The 16,390-nt window shown below is 37.7% G+C and overlaps 1 protein-coding gene across 1 annotated transcript in view; it reads right to left on the minus strand.

The window, feature by feature from the left end:
* The window catches only part of fam20a (FAM20A golgi associated secretory pathway pseudokinase), a 21,415-nt gene extending 9,135 nt beyond the window's left edge, over positions 1–12,280 (minus strand). The window contains exons 1-6 of the mRNA XM_067430331.1: positions 11,184–12,280; positions 6,117–6,310; positions 5,948–5,998; positions 2,444–2,522; positions 2,254–2,346; positions 106–221 (exon numbers count right to left, since the gene is read on the minus strand). Coding sequence (XP_067286432.1) covers positions 106–221; positions 2,254–2,346; positions 2,444–2,522; positions 5,948–5,998; positions 6,117–6,310; positions 11,184–11,527 — 877 coding nt within the window. The 5' untranslated portion in view covers positions 11,528–12,280. The remainder of the gene's footprint in view (positions 1–105; positions 222–2,253; positions 2,347–2,443; positions 2,523–5,947; positions 5,999–6,116; positions 6,311–11,183) is intronic.
* Positions 12,281–16,390: the final 4,110 nt, after the last annotated feature.

Below are 16,390 nucleotides of genomic sequence, written 5' to 3' on the forward strand. Positions count from 1 at the left end.
TACTGCCACACTTTTGATCATTTGAATGCATCCTTGCTGAATGAAAGCATTATTTCCTTTTTGTATATAATACGCAGTTTTAGTGTGACCACAAGTAATGCCAACCTGGAGAGATGAAGAAAACACTGCGCAGTTCTTCATTGTGGGTAATGTACAAGATTTCACCCGTCACATTAACGAATCGCCCCACCACAGGCGGAACCCTCCGGAAGTCCAGCACCCTGCACACACACAGTCCACACAACACACACTTTCAGGACTCAGTCAGAATTCAGTCAAGCTGATTCTTGACAAAAGAAGTCTCTTTAAATCCTATCCTGACTGAGGTCCATTTCAGTAAATTTCCTAATGGTTTGCTCATGGAATCTTAATTTGAAGCCAGTCGTGAAGGGATCAAATAAAATGGCTATTTTTGATCAACAATAAAAAAAAAAGCTAATTATCCAATAGGATCTTATTTGATTCTTAGGGGATTCTTAATTCATTCTTTTAGGATCGGCTCCAAACTATTACCGAAATGCCATCAGCTTTCCTTCAGGTTGATTTTGACTAGTCATTTTTCAGGTTTACTCAGAGATTACTCTATGTTTGAGCTCCGTGTTTAATTAAGCTCAGATGAGGAATAACCTGCAGGAAAACACCCTTTTCTCAAGTGTATTTACTTACAGTTCACCACTAATGACAGGGTGGATCTCTTGAGGAATTTTTCCTTGCCACTGTCGACTGGGGGTTTGCTCTTTGTAAGCTGGATGCTTTGGAAATAATATGCATCGTGAAAAGCACTATCCAAATAAACTGGATTAAACTGCAAACCCTCAGTCTTTATTGGAAAATGGATTTAACATATCTATTTTTAGAATAGCTAACAATACAATGACAATATAAAGCTGAAGGGGAACAAACAGTCCCTCAGCAGTAGAAATGTAAAGTTTTTAAATTTCAAGTTAAACTGTTGTTTGTATGTCTATTTGGGGATTTTAATATGCTTTCAGACAAATCATGTGCAAATTCATGTCAACACCACTGCTGAGTATTTTCTCTTTAAAACTGCAGTGAAAAAAAACATGGTTTAAAATCGCTGGTGTTTCTGACATTATAAACTACCTTCTAACCAAACACATCAACGTGTGGGCGGAGTTTAGCATATCACTAACTATTCTCTGAACAGGGGCGTAGCACCAAATTTTGGGCCCTGGGTACAAACCATCTTGCTGGGCCCCCGTACCATGTATGTGTATATATAGAAAACTGACTTCTAAGGCCCCCCCCCTGCCTAGGGCCCTGGTTACTCAGTACCCTTTATCCCCCCAGTCCCACGCCCCTGTCTCTGAAGCAGGAATCTCAACAGAAGCAGATATTCATGGTATATTTTTCTGTTGATTCTGTTGGGTACATTTAGCAATATCGGGTGATTATGTATATGATGTATATTACGATTTTATGATGAACTATATGCCTCAGTAAAAGTTGAGCGAGTGGATCTCTGAGTTGGTTTGAGTGAGTGGAGGCGGGGACAATTTGCATATTTCGTAAAATAGCTTATTTCTCTGTATTTAAACATTAATGGAAACAAGTCAACAACATATATAACATTGTTCTAGTGGTTTTTGAATATTTTAATTAAAAATTCTTACATATTGTGCCTTTAACCTCCAAATGGCTTACAGATACTTGCCTGAATGGAGTATTTTAAAAGAAAAACATATATATAATTTTGAACTAACGAATATATTTCTTTTTTTTTTTTTAGTATCAATTTATTTTACAGCACTGTTCCCCATGTACATGCTATGTACTTATTATAGTGGTTACAATAACTAGGTACTAACCCTGAATCCACCCCTAAACCTCACCATAACCCATGTAGTTACCTTATATTACCCAGTACTTTCTTGGGTAAGTACATGTACTGTAAAATAAAGTGCAACTTATTTATCTATAGAAATCTTTTGAATGTGTCTTTAATAAGATCTTTTCTGGTAAATCGTATGTGAATGCCTTTGATGTCTGTTGCAGTTTAGGGTTTCATCATCATATATTCGTCCAATAAAGACCTCCTCACCAAATATGCTGAGGTGAGACTAATCGTGCTGAACCTCATTGTTTCAACAGGCCTAAACAATGATGTATGGTGGAGCCTGAGGGATTTCATCTGTGTTTACTCATATCAGATCCTTCACAAAATAACTCATTCCTGACAGTCTCTCTGTCTGTGGTGTTGTGACTCTAATAATCAGTGTTGGGCCGCCTCACCTGTCGAGGTGGAAAGCTGCAATCTCAGCATTGTGTCTCTGAAAGTCGACAAAATAGAAGAAGTTCTCTGGAGTCTCTTCGTGCCGCTCCTGTCTGTAATCAAGAAGGACCATTATAGAAATTACACCACAGTTACACTACCTTTAAACCATAGGTGTAGTAATCTGGACATCTGAATAACAAAGGTTACCTCATTGGTTTAAACATAGCTTTGCCAAAGTCTTGGAGTTTCAGGGCCAACTTCAGGTGAAGACCACTGGGTTTAACCACTGATTGTATAGACAGACAGAAAGAAAGAAAATGGTTGTTTCCTTCTAAATAATGGAAACTGTAATATTAAAATACACTATATTGCCAAAAGTATTGGGACACCCCTCCATATCATTGAAATCAGGTGTTCCAATCACTTCCATAGCAACGGGCGCGCAGTGCACAGAAGTCATCAACTACCTACAGAGTCAATAGCTCCAGACCTCCAAACGTCTGTGTCCTTCAGATGAGCTCAAGATCAGTGTGTAGAGAGCTTCATGGAATGGGTTTCCATGGCCGAGCAGCTCATCCAACCTTACATCACCAAGAGCAATGCAAAGAATGGGATGCAGTGGAGTAAAGCAGCCGCCACTGGACTCTAGTGCAGTGAGACGTGTTCTCTGGAGTGACCAATCACGCTTCTCTGTCTTACAATCCGATGGACGAGTCTGGGTTTGGTGGTTGCCAGGAGAACGGTACTTCCGTGACTGCATTGTGTCAAGTGTAAAGTTTGGTGGAGGGTGGATTATGGTGTGTGGTTGTTTTTTAGGGGTTGGGCTTGGCCCCTTAGTTCAGCCCCTTAATGCTTCAGCATACCAAGACATTTTGACATTTTCATGCTCCCATCTTTGTGGGACAGTTTGGGGACGGCCCCTTCCTGTCCCAACATGACTGCGCTCCAGTGCACAAAGCGTCGGTCCATAAAGACATGGATGAGTGAGTTTGGTGTGGAGGAACTTGACTGGCCTGGACAGAGTCCTGAGCTCATCCCGATAGAACAGCTTTGGGATGAATTAGAGCGGAGACTGAGAGCCAGGCCTTCTCATCCAACATCAGAGCCTGACCTCACAAATGAGCTTCTAGAACAATGGACAAAAATCCGCATAAACACACTCCTAAACCTTGAGGAAAGCCTTCCCAGAAGAGCTGAAGCTGTTAGAGCTGCAAAGGGTGGATCAACTCCATATTAAACCCCACGGATAAACAATGGGATGTCATTAAAGTTCATGTGCATGTAAAGGCAGGTGACCCAAAACTTTTGGCAATACAGAGTAGGTCAAATTTTTAAACAATTAAAATAATAATTCTCTCAATTTAGTACCAATTTAACATTCATATTAATTTATATTTTAACTAAAATAATAATATAGTTTTCATAAGTTTTGTTAGTATATGTGTGTATATTACACTTTATTTAAAAGGTGAATTATTGTAGTAAAAGCCATTATTAATAATAATGCTACGTTATTTACAGTATAATTTAATGCTTTATTGGGCTGTGTTGGTTTGTGGTGAAACACAAGATGAAAAATGTCAGGAAATTGTTGCAACACCTGACTTTGAGAGGAAATTACTCTTTTCTGGACTGTGAGATCTTATTTTATGCTTCCAGAGTCGACCTTTCAACTGTAATAGTTTAATTATAGAGGGATCTTTCCATAAGCAGGGCTTGCGGTGTTCACTATACGCTCCACTGTTCCTTTTGCTTTGTCTGAGGTTGTGGGAAGTCGTGGCAGGCTGCCGGCAACCCTAAACCACACAGTTCCAACTTCTTTTAGCTCCTTTCCCGCTCAATCATATCAATAGTTCTCACCCATGCTCCAAAATAACACATGTAATGAGCGAAACAGAAAAACAAGCCAAACAAACAAAAGCATTGTAGTTTTCCCTGTATTGGACATTCATTCAGTGTAAAAAAGTGCCAGGAAAAGGTCAAGAGAGAATAGCATTTTGTTGATGACGAAGGCGGGGCAAGCTGTCACTCATGAGATCCACCAATAGCAAACCACAACCATCCAATCAATTCCCCACAAACAAAATCAAGCCCCGCCCTACATATGACACAATAGGAAAAAAGAGTATAAAATACAACTTCTGTTTAGTGAAAATTATATTTATATCTAAATTATATTTTTAAAAAAATACATGCTAAATGTTATTTAAAATTCTGTAAAAAAAAAAAAAAAAAAAATGTTTTCACAACATTTCCGGATTGTTAAGATTTTCTAATGTTATTTTTTAAAGTCTCTTCCGCTCACCAAAGCTGCATTTATTTGATCAAAAATTTAAATTGCAATTTAAAATAACTGTTTTTATGTGAATGTTTTAAATGTAATTTATTCCTGTGCTCAAAGCTGAATTTATCATCATTACTTCAGTGTCACATGATCCTTCACTAATCATTCTGATATGATGATTTGATGCTCAAGAAACATTTATGATTATTATCAATGTTGAAAATAGTTGTGCTGCTTCTATTTTTGTGGAAACCGTGATGCATTTTTTTCAGGATTATTTGATGAATATAAAGTTAAAAAGAACAGCATTTATTTGAAATAAAAATCTTTTGTATAATCATTAAAGGTGCAGTATGCAACTTTCCGTCCACTGGAGGGCGCCTTTTCTAAACAAAGGCGTAGTTTGATGATGCCAACTGTGAGCGCAGCATCTTGGGAAATGTGGTCTTCACCTCATAGCAGGTGGAGAATAGGACTCGGGCAGAAATCATGTTCATGGATGCGGTTATTAACGTTACTGTAGTGCAGGGCTATTCAAATCTTACCCTGGAGGGCTAATGCGGTGCAGAGTTTAGCTCCAACCCTGATCAAACACACCCACCTGTGATTTTCTAATGATCTTGAAGACATTGATTAGCAAGTTCAGGTGTGTTTGATTAAGGTTGGAGCTAAACTCTGCACCGCATTGGCCCTCCAGGGTAAGATTGGAATAGACCTGCTGTAGTGTAAAGCAGAGCATTTACACTACAGGAGCTGAGCACGGACGTTGGAGCAATTGTTATACAAACACACGGCTCGCGAGTACCGGGACTTTTATTATGACGGGACGGGACACAGTCGCTGGGCGCGCGCACTTCCGCTTTTTCCGGTCATGATTATAAGGTAAAGCAGCTCTGTTCATATTAGATACATTTAAGTGTGTTTAAAATGATGTTATGACGTTACTCTGTGCGTTCGCTCGGCGCTGCTGAGACACTGCTAAGAGAAAAGCGCTTCTGCAGAATAAAACCGAGGGTAGTACAGATATGACGAGATTGACAGGCGACTCGCTCAAACGCTATGCTGAAACGTCCCGGTCCTTAGTTAAAATAGCAATTTTCTCACAATTTACAAATAGTTGGAAACATTTGGGATATTGTAAATACTCAACTAAACAAAATATATAACACTCGCCTAGTGGTTTTTGGATATTTTACTGCAAAAATACTACATAGTGCACCTTTAATGTCACTAAATCAATTTAATGCATACTTTTTGAATAAAAGTATTAATTTGTTAAAAATATATATTTTAAACAGTAGTGTTTTTCATAAAAGGTATCACCTTATAATTGACATTCCCAGAAGGTCTTTCTCAGAAGAAACCATCATATTTATTTTGTAAATAATAAATAAAAAAAAGATCAATAGTGTAAAAAGTACATTTACCTTGGGAGCAGTCGCACGCGCCCTTCAAAGCTTTCTCATCCTGAGTGAAATCTGTCAGACGCAATGAAATATCAGCTTCTCAGGATGAGATCATGCAAGCAGATTTGCAATGAAGAACTGCATTATCATATTCAGATTCATAAGCCGCCACTCTAGGGGAAACCATCACCTGCACTGATGACGGTGGCCGTCTGCATGTCCCGCAGGAGTCTGTCGACGCTGCTCTCGTCTCTTGAATACAGCGCATACCGGTTGATCCCTAGATGGAACTGCAGCCAACTGGCCTCCGGGTCGAAGGTCACAGGATGATCAGGTATAGTGATGTTTGAAGCTGCTGCCGCCTCGATGTAGAACTTTTTCAGTCTGTAGAAGATACAACAACAAAACAAACTTTAATTAAAGGTGCACTATGTAGTATTTTTGCAGTAAAATATCCAAAAACCACCAGGCCATATTTCGTTCAGTTGAGTTCTTACAATATCCCAAATGTTTTTAACTATTTGTAAATTGTGAGAAACTTGCTATTTTAACCATTGAACTGGGACCTGTAAGGAGTCGCCTGTCAGTTGCGTCATATCTGACCCTCAGTTTTATTCTGCAGAAGCGCTTTTCTCTTAGCAGTGTGAACATGTCACAGCAGCGCCGAGCGAACGCACAGAGTAACGTCATCACATCATTCTCAACACACTCAGATGTGTCTGATATGATAAACAGAGCTGTGTTACCTCACACTCATGACCGGAAAAGCGTAAATGGCGCCGGCGACTGTGTCTTGTCATAATAAAAGTCTCGCTGCTCGCGAGGCGTGTGTTTGTGTATCAATCGCTCCAGTGGCCTCACTCAGCTCCTCAACACTCGCTCCTGATCTATTTCACACTACAGTAAAGTTAATAATCACATCCATTAACATGATTTCTGCCTGAGTCCTATTTTCCACCAGCTGTGAGGTGAAGACCACATGTCCTAAGATGCAGAGCTCAAACTTTGCGTCATTAAACTACGCCTTTGTTTTGAATAGGCGAACTCTAGTAGATGGAAAAGTTACGTAGCTATTTAATATTCAGATTCTGAAATCAACCCGAAAGTCACTTTCCTGTACAAAAACCTGGAATGAAATGAGCTGAAATAGCACATGTGGTGAGCTCTCTTTTAAGTCATCAACGGGTATTGTTAGCTCTTAAAATAATGAATCCCTTAGCATACACAGGTCTGCACATGTAGGAACTTTTAAGATGTAAAAACAGCACAATCCAATTCCACAGCCTCAGCAATCTGCCAACAGCATTTTTTGGCTCCTACAGAATGAGACTTTTTTTATTATTTCTTTAGATCTGAACTATATATATATATATATATATATATATATATAGTGGCCAAAAGTTATATGTCTGGAGAGGAAATGTGTTTTAATAACCCTGTACAAGTTAAATTAAACCATCAAAATATAAGGAAAATATATATATATATTTTTAAATATTTAAAATATGAGGGAAGAGCAAAACACTAAACTTTATTAAGGTATTTATCGGAAAAAAATACTAGAGGAATATTTTTAAATCTATTTTTGTAACCTTTCTCCCTTTCACCACCATTGATGTAATTTTCCTTCATTTATGAGACAAAACTTCCATGTTGAGGCTTTTTTCTGCCATTGAATAAAAATTAAAAAAGCTAATTGTGACTTTTTATCTCACAATTAAGAGTTATAAAGCCAGAATTGCAATTGCATTTCTGAGAAATACTGTAAAATACTGTAATGTCCTTTCCCCCTGGAATTAAGCTATAAACTTACAATTGGAAATGTATATCTCACAATTCTGACATTATAACTCGCAAAGGGAACTAGAAACTCACTCCCCAAGCTATCAAGACAGTGGCTGAATCAGAAATCGCCCCTTATACCCTTAAATAAGGCACTATCTGAGGGGATGGCCATTTGTAGTGATGTCCGAAACCATTGTGGACGTTATTGAGTGCACTCATTCTATCCCACATTGCACCTCAATAACCAGTGTACAGCTGATGTACACACAGCGGCTGTCCGTATTCACTCACTTGTTTTCATTTACTCCTTCAAGTGAACTAGTGGACTTAAGTAGGGAATAGTGAATGAGGGTTTAGGGGGCGATTTTGGATTCAGCCAATGTCTGCATCGGAAAACACACACTTCCCTACTATATAGTCACGGCATGTGACAAAAGAAGGATGTCTGAATTCACAGTACTCGTAAAAGAGTAGACAAAATGTACTCGGATGACCTACTACTTCCAGGGAGATTCTGAAGTGTGATAATGACAACATGCCGAATGTTTCACGTCTAGATTACATTCATTCAACACACATTCATACTACACTCTAAAAAATGCTGGGTTAAAAACAACCCAAGTTGGGTTGAAAATGCACCGACCCAACAATTGGGTTGTTTTAACCCAATGGTTGAGTTGTTCTTACCCAGCAATTGGGTTGTCTTAAGCAACATTTAACCCAACCACTGGGTTAAAACAACTCAACCACTGGGTTAAAACAACTCAACCATTGGGTTAAAACAACTCAATTGTTGGGTCGGTGCATTTTCAACCCAACTTGGGTTGTTTTTAACCCAGCATTTTTTAGAGTGTATATTGAACTATATGATATATCATATAATATAACTATATTGCTTTTTAGCAGTCATGAAGTAATTAATTATCCAAAATAAGTGCCTACTCAAGAGAGTATGCGATTTCGGATACGCTGGTGCTAGCTGACAACTTTTTAAAACGCTGGTGGGGAAAGAAGATTTTGTTATCCACTTTGCATTCAATCTATAGCCTACACTGTAAAAAATTAGTTTGTAAAAAAGTTGTCTGGTTGCCTTAAAATTTTGAGTTCATTGAAATTAAATATTTGAGTTAATACAATGAACATTTTTTAGATTTGAAAACCTTTATTCAAATATTATTTAAAGCGTATTGGGTTATTGTGTTTGTTTTATTTGTGATGACGCAGTGAAATATGCAAAATTTTGCTCTTTTCATTATTTATACATTTTTTATGTAGTTCAGATACAATAATATTTTGATTTTCTATTTATTAAACCAATTTCCTACATTGTATCAACTCAATTTTTATTTCAATAAACTCAAAATTTTAAGGCAACCAGGTTACTTACTTTTTTAAGTTAAACCAACATTATTTTTGTACAGTGTATAGGACATTTTATCAAAATCATGTGTCATGGAATCAAGTCCCTGGCAGATACATCACCACATTACAGATTATTGATCCTATTTGGAGCAAATATTTGACTCATAAAATTGTCACCATAACCTCTAGAAGCATCAGCTTGAATCAACATCATGGAAAAATAGAGAAATTAGATGAAAGGCTAAACTAAATAAACTATAAACTAAAGAGATGTTTACTGTGGCGGGGATCCAGCGCACATTACGCCTCGTATATCGCGTGTACACTTATAAATATAGCAGGTGAACGTTTTAGGTGTTTCTCGTACTCAAAGTTCCAGCAATCAGAGATGTTGACCACAACTTCTGAAACAACAAAATCTTGACTAGTGCCTAGACCTGATTTAAGTGTGTGTTTTCTGGCAAACCTCTGATTATGTGGGAGACACTTATGGCCGGGTGCCCTTTAAACTCTGTGCCGCACGGCATCACGGCCAGTGCAATTAAAAGAGTGATTTGTCTACACCACTGCCTTTAAAACGCAGCTCGTGACCTAAAAAACAAGCCCAAACTACACTCAACTCATCTGAACATACCGTTGGTTTCCATGGGGCAGCAAGAGGGAGGATTTGAGCTCTTATTTTGAGCTGTCACTTCTGCAGCAAGGGTCAAAATGTCAAAATGTATTGAATGAAAAACATAATTTTTTATATTATAGATTTGCTTTTTAAAAAACACCAAGGCATAATATAATACTATTATTTTATATAATATTATTATTTTTATATAATACTAATAATTCATATTTACATATTTAAATAAATATATAATTTTGCTTTATTTCTGTATGATCATAATTAAATACAAAAGGAATAATAATGCTATTATGTTAATTAATAACAATAATATTTATTAAAATAAATAAATATTATCATTTTGCTTTATTTAGATTTTTTAATTCAACACAAAAGCATAATAATGTTATCAGATTAATAAAACAATAATTAATAATTATTTAAATAAATAAGTATTATAATTTTGCTTTGTTTTTATTTTTAAACACACAATTAAACACAAAGGCATAATAAATGGTATTATGTTAAGTATACAAAATGGTATTATGTTAAGTAATATAACAATAATTCATATTTAAATAAATAAATAAATATATAATTTTACTTTAGTTTTATTTTTTAATTAAACACAAAGGAATAATAAATTGTATTTAGTTAATTAATATAACAATAATTAATATTGTTTTATTTTTTAACTGAACGCAAAGGCATAATAATGCTATCATATTAATTAAAAAAAGAAAAAAATATAATCTAATTTTATTTTAGTACATCAAGTTACACTAAATTAAAATGAGAAATTAAAAAAAAATATTTTAAAAATATTTTCAATTCAGTTAAAGTTTATTTTATTTTAAGTTTTAACTATGACTATAACTTGTTACCAGGGGTTTTCTATTTTACTTTCAAATTGTTCAAAATATTTAATTTCATTGCAAATATTTTTCCTTTAGCTATTGAGTAAAAAACTAAAAACACTAAAAAACACGTGTATACATTCAGGCCAGGCTTGAACTTTGCTCTCAGGACAATAGTTAGGATAAAGTTGCCAATTGCTTTGATTTAAGTGTTTGGCCATTTTGGTATGTTTCTTTGCTGTTTATGAATATTTCACTCAATAAAGCTTCTAAAATTCATCTATAAACAGGTTGCCACTGTGTCAACCCATAGTCAATGTGTGTTAAACACTGGTGAAAATGTTCAACACTCTTGTAGCCAAGACTTTAAAAATACGTTTCTGCATTGTCAGAAAAAAAAGGTACACTGCTGTACCCTAAGGTACGAAATTGAAAAGGTACTAATATGTACCTTTAAGGTACTAATTTGCACTCTTAGTACTGATACGTACCTTTTAAGGTACTAATATGTACCATTTAGGGGTGAGTAAGTTGCACAAAGATCTTTTTTTCTGACAGTGTGACTTCATTCAATGATTAGAGTGTTTTCCTGCAAATAAACATGCCACATTATTTAACATGAAGCACAACTGTTGAGTACCTGTCCCAGCGGCTCACTTTCCTCTGGTAGTAGTTCATGAGCTCCTCGTGCTGTAGTAGCAGTTCGTCGGGCCCAAGTTCTGGAAGACGGATGTTGTACAGCGGATGGCTGAACAGCCGCTCCAGCTTAGAGCTTCGCTCAGTGGAAACTGGAGTGAAATTCAGGCCCATCCAAGTTAAGGTTGTAGCACCTCTGTCATCCAGGCTGCCATTGGCGACCCTGCACTCGCAGCTTTCTCTGGGCAGATGATACCAGCTTTTGAGTCTGGGAAGCAGGACAAAATGGATGTCAGCCGCCAAGAGGGTGACCAACGTGAGGGCCACCAGCAGCCGGTCCCTCCTCATGTCCCTTCCACACCGAATCGGACTCCGAATCGGACAGGGTTGAGATGTTCTCCTGGCTGGCTAAGTTGGGGCAAACAATCTCCACGTCTTCATGGACAGATCTGACACCTTCTGGCCGTTATGATCCCTGCTTATTCCACTCAAGAGAGCCGCGTGTTGCTCCTCGCAGTAGCTCGCACATCTGACCCAGACAGCGCAGTGCCCCAGTGAGACGAGTTGCTTTGCTTTCTCTCTCTCTCTCTCTCTCTCTCTCTCTCTGTCTCTTTCTCTCTCTCTCTCTCTGCCTCGGACTGGAGCGTGGAAGCAGTGCGATTTCCTTGCCTTTGGGCAACATTCCAGCTGCACCTTCCCACTTCCCATGTAGACACAGCCTCCGATCAAAAAACACACATGCAGATAAACACACGCACACACACACACTGGAGAGACAGAGAGGGAGAGGCAGGGAACGAGTCGGAAAGCAGGTCCGAGTGCCAGCGCACATAAACTGTGTGAGTGTGTTTTCAGTCGAGAAATAAAAAGGCCTGGGATTTTCCTTCGCCTCGAGCGTAAGCTGGTGAAATGTGCACGTTTCACTGAAACAGCACAACACACTGCTGTGTGAGGTGGATGGGAAGCACAGGAGGGGTTTCCCAGGCTGCGGACATCTGCCGATTGTTTGGGTTTGCATGTGCGCGTTTGTGGATCAGCTGTGAAGTGAAATTACGAGGTTCTGTGTAATTTGAAAATATTTTCGTCTTTTGGGATGAGAGGCAAACACAACTGAAAACAACCGATGGGATACAGAATGAACAACCTCAACCAAGTCTATAAATAGATTCTGACTGGCTGAGGCTTTTCATTCTGTATCCCTTCAGTTGTTTTCAAAGGCTTCTGCCTTTTTCCTTCTCAAAAAAAAAAAATGCATATAATTGCATATAAAATGTCCATCCATTTTGAACATAAACTAATAATCTTAATGTAATGCATCTTTTTCAGTCATACATGAATGAAACTGGATGTTTATTATTAACTATTAAAATCTATTTGATTCTATCTAAATAATATTTTCAAAATGCTTAGAATCAGCAAAAATTATTTGTAAACACAATTAAATGTATTCAGTTAAAAAGTACACTGTTAAAATATGGCTAGCTGTGAAATAAGCAATAATCAGTTAGTTAACATACTTTTACACTTTTACCTGTTTCATTTACGTATGACTGACAAATATGCATCACATAAAGTTTATTTATGTTAAAACTGTGAAATCCAAATGGATGGAAACTTTATATGCACATACATAAATCTTAAATTTAGGCCTAAATATTTTTGGAGTGTACTTTATTTTAAGGTGCCCTGTGTAATTATGCATTTAAGCACTGGGTAATATTAATTAACAACATGTACTTACTATAGGGTTAAGGGTTAGTTGCGTGTAATTATGCATAATTTACTGTTTTTCCTAAAGCAACAAGGATACTGTAAAATAAAGTGTTATGAAAAGAAGAAAAAAAAGAGACAGGTCTTTCCCAACACTAAAGGGCTGGCCAAGTCCAAAATCCATTGCTATTTTGAAATGCAGTCCATGTATTTTTGCAGCTGTTGTTGATGTCTTGAAACGCTGAAGAGAGAAATATGTATTTGGGTAACACCACATCCACCAATACTACGAGATGACCTCAGTGTTGACCGAATGCCAACATTTGGAGTGTGAATTGCTCGAGTAATTTCATCAGCCAGCTCTGTAATGTGATGTTTGTGTGCGTGGAGTTTACTTCATGCTGTTGGATTCAGTTTGGGAACACTCATATTGCACTTCATTTTTCTGCCTGATTTGAAGTTTCACTGATGCTTGAAGATTTACAAGGTTGTTTTTTCATCCTCCAAAGCTTTGCACTTTGTTTACTCGTACTCTTCGTTATCTGTCTTGGATTATTCATGCAGAGCAGCTCCAAAGCTTCCAGGAATTCTTTCAACAAAATTATATAACAGCATGTCAAAAGCTGGCTTTTGGGAAATCGTGGTGAGAAGTTGTGAAGAAAGTTTCCTAGTCACAAAAAAAACAGGAGAGAGACAGAAATATTCACACACACTGTATCCATGACCAGAGGAACTCTACACACTGCATCATTTGTACTCACTTCTCACTTGTCTTCCTATCAGACCAATGCATTCCTCAATGAGAGGGAGTATCTGCATTCCCAGACGAGAGCCTTAGCAGGCCGCCATGTTTCAGCTTCATGCGTTTTATTGAGAGAAATTTGTGCGTACAGTTTTCTGGTTCATCTTGAATGGATGGATAGAGGAACTAATAAATCACGGCGCAGAGTTCTGCTCATGCTCAGGTGATGAATGAGCCGCTGGCGGAGGTGCAGGTGCATGGAGGATAGTGAAGCACGACTCATTATGTGTGACTTTATAGGATCTAGGGGGAACAATGTTTCAAAGCATTGTCTTATGGACCATAACCACTGTGTAAAGGGGACATTTCATGAAAGTCTGGCTTTTTTAGTGTTTAAGTGCTATAATCGGGTCCCCGGTGCATATACCAACCCAGAAAACGTAAAAAAGGACAACCCCGTAAACGAGCCGCTCAGATTTTCTCTCACCTTCTGATGTAGGAAGGGGATCTATTATAATATAATATAATTTAGCACTTTGAGATTTGTTCCAAATGTAAAGTGCAATACAAATAAAATGTATTATTATTATTATTATTATTATTATTATTATTATTATTATATTACCGACCCATTATCTGCACGTTTCCACCCACGGCGCTGACAGACTCCGTATTAGCATCGTTTAGGGCCTCAACCAGTTGCACACTGTCTGTCATTTTCTCCGCGTTCGAGGAGATTTAGCGACAACAGTGTCTTGTAGGCAATGCAGATGCATAGCCTGAATGAGGAACAATTCAAGGCCAGTTTTGCTCAAAGGTTAAAGCTCAAGGATGGATCAGTACCAACTATTTGTGATCCAGCTTACAGTCTCCGGAACGATACTGGTCTGCAGTAATGAAAGGAGAGAGTGCGAACTTTATAATATTTTTTTAGCTTTACGGATATAAAGTTTACCAGTTTATTAAGCACCCCCTGAAAAGGCATAATGCCTGTATATATTTGTTTAATGTTAGTTGTAAGGAGTGTTTTTGTGTAATTTGCTGTGTATTTTTATGATAATGCAAGGCAGAGATAGTGTTTATGGATAAAACTTTAATGCACACTTCTTGTAGTGTGTATTCAGCTCTTACTGTGATTTTCTGGAGCGAAAACAGACGCTTCATCTTTTGTGTGATGGACAATCAACTTCATAAAACTCATCAGTAAAGTTTTGGCCATCATTCGAACAGGGTCCGCTACAATATGCTTGTACTAATAGTGGATAAAAGCAAGATGACAACATAAGTTAACATCGTAATTAAACTAAACTATACCTGTTCTATCTCCATGTAGCATTGATTCTCTGGCTCTAGACATTTTTGTCCGACTCTGGTCAAAACTGAGAACTGATTGTTCTGTTGGTGTTGTGCATGCTCTTGAAGCTCCGCCCTCTTTTTGATAGAACAGGCTGGGGGCACCAGCTCATTTGCATTTAAAGGGACATACACAACAATTGTGTATTTTTAATAATTGGAAATTTTAATATGCTATAAAAAATTATGTGGGATATTTTGAGCTAAAACTTCACATACCCACTCTGGGGACATCTGGTAAAATTGGGGCATAATATTTTCCCTTTAAAATTGGTTAAATCACCACAAATTATGGATTTTGTAGTTCACTGAAAAATAACAAGGTTTTTCAAATGATTTAAGGTACCTGGCTGCCTGTGTTTGGGAGCATTTTTTGGATTTGAAAGCCTATATTTTGATTGAGTTTTGGTTGGAGTGGTCACAAGTCTCTTTTGCCCGGTTTCTGACTCTGCAGTGGACACATTCCTCTATGAGGTCTGGACAGCAGCGACGGTCTAAATGTGCTTTCAGCAAGTACAATCACAGGCTGGTAATTGTTACATACGGACATCCTACGGCCACAGCGATGGAGAAGGCGATCACAGTTTGCTTGCTAGGGTGTTTTGGTTGGTCTCTAGAGCATTGCTACACTGCTGTAAATATAACAGGTGTTCTATACAGTTTCTAAGGCATTTCTGGGGTGTTGTTTAATGTTTCTAGGTCACAGTTTTGGGCTGAGCAGGTTTGTTTAAAACAAATGTTCAAAATTAATAATTATTATTATGGCTATTACACCTCAGGTGTGCATTGTTTTCTAATAATTCAATGGATAATTAAATAATTAAATGATTCCGCTAATACTACGGTTACCACACTTCAAGTGATTTTCTATTTCAAGACATTTGTCAGGTTTTTGTCCTTAAAACGCTCTTGTGTGTAGGACTAATTTCTTAGTCTCAGCTTGAGCCATTGATAGGAGACTAATGCAGTTATTAGAGAGATTAACACTCTCAACAGTGTTCGGCAGCAGCATCTCGACTCAAAGTGAAACTCTAAGTTTATCAACTTCAAGACCAGCGCCATTGTCAACTTGCTAGTGTGCAATATCATGTAGCTTTTAAGTTGCTAAAATCAAGCATACCGTTTGTTCTGGCAGGTCACGTTAGTCAAGCTCACATCTGCTGACTTTCAGCTGATCATGTCTACCTATAGGAATATGACGTCTATCACAGCAAACATATCCACAACTTTCCTGCAAGTCTTAGTGGGCGTCGCCATGACACTTGATACTTCCGTTTGACGGTATCTCAGTTCCGGTTTAGCACACATGACAGTTATGCTGTGTTCACACCATGCGAATAAATAGCGCTATTTGCGCGAACTTGGACGCGTGAACATTTTGACTCCATTCGCTTCATTCACTACAC

The sequence above is a fragment of the Pseudorasbora parva genome, chromosome 21, assembly GCF_024679245.1.
Source record: "Pseudorasbora parva isolate DD20220531a chromosome 21, ASM2467924v1, whole genome shotgun sequence".
NCBI lineage: Eukaryota > Metazoa > Chordata > Actinopteri > Cypriniformes > Gobionidae > Pseudorasbora > Pseudorasbora parva.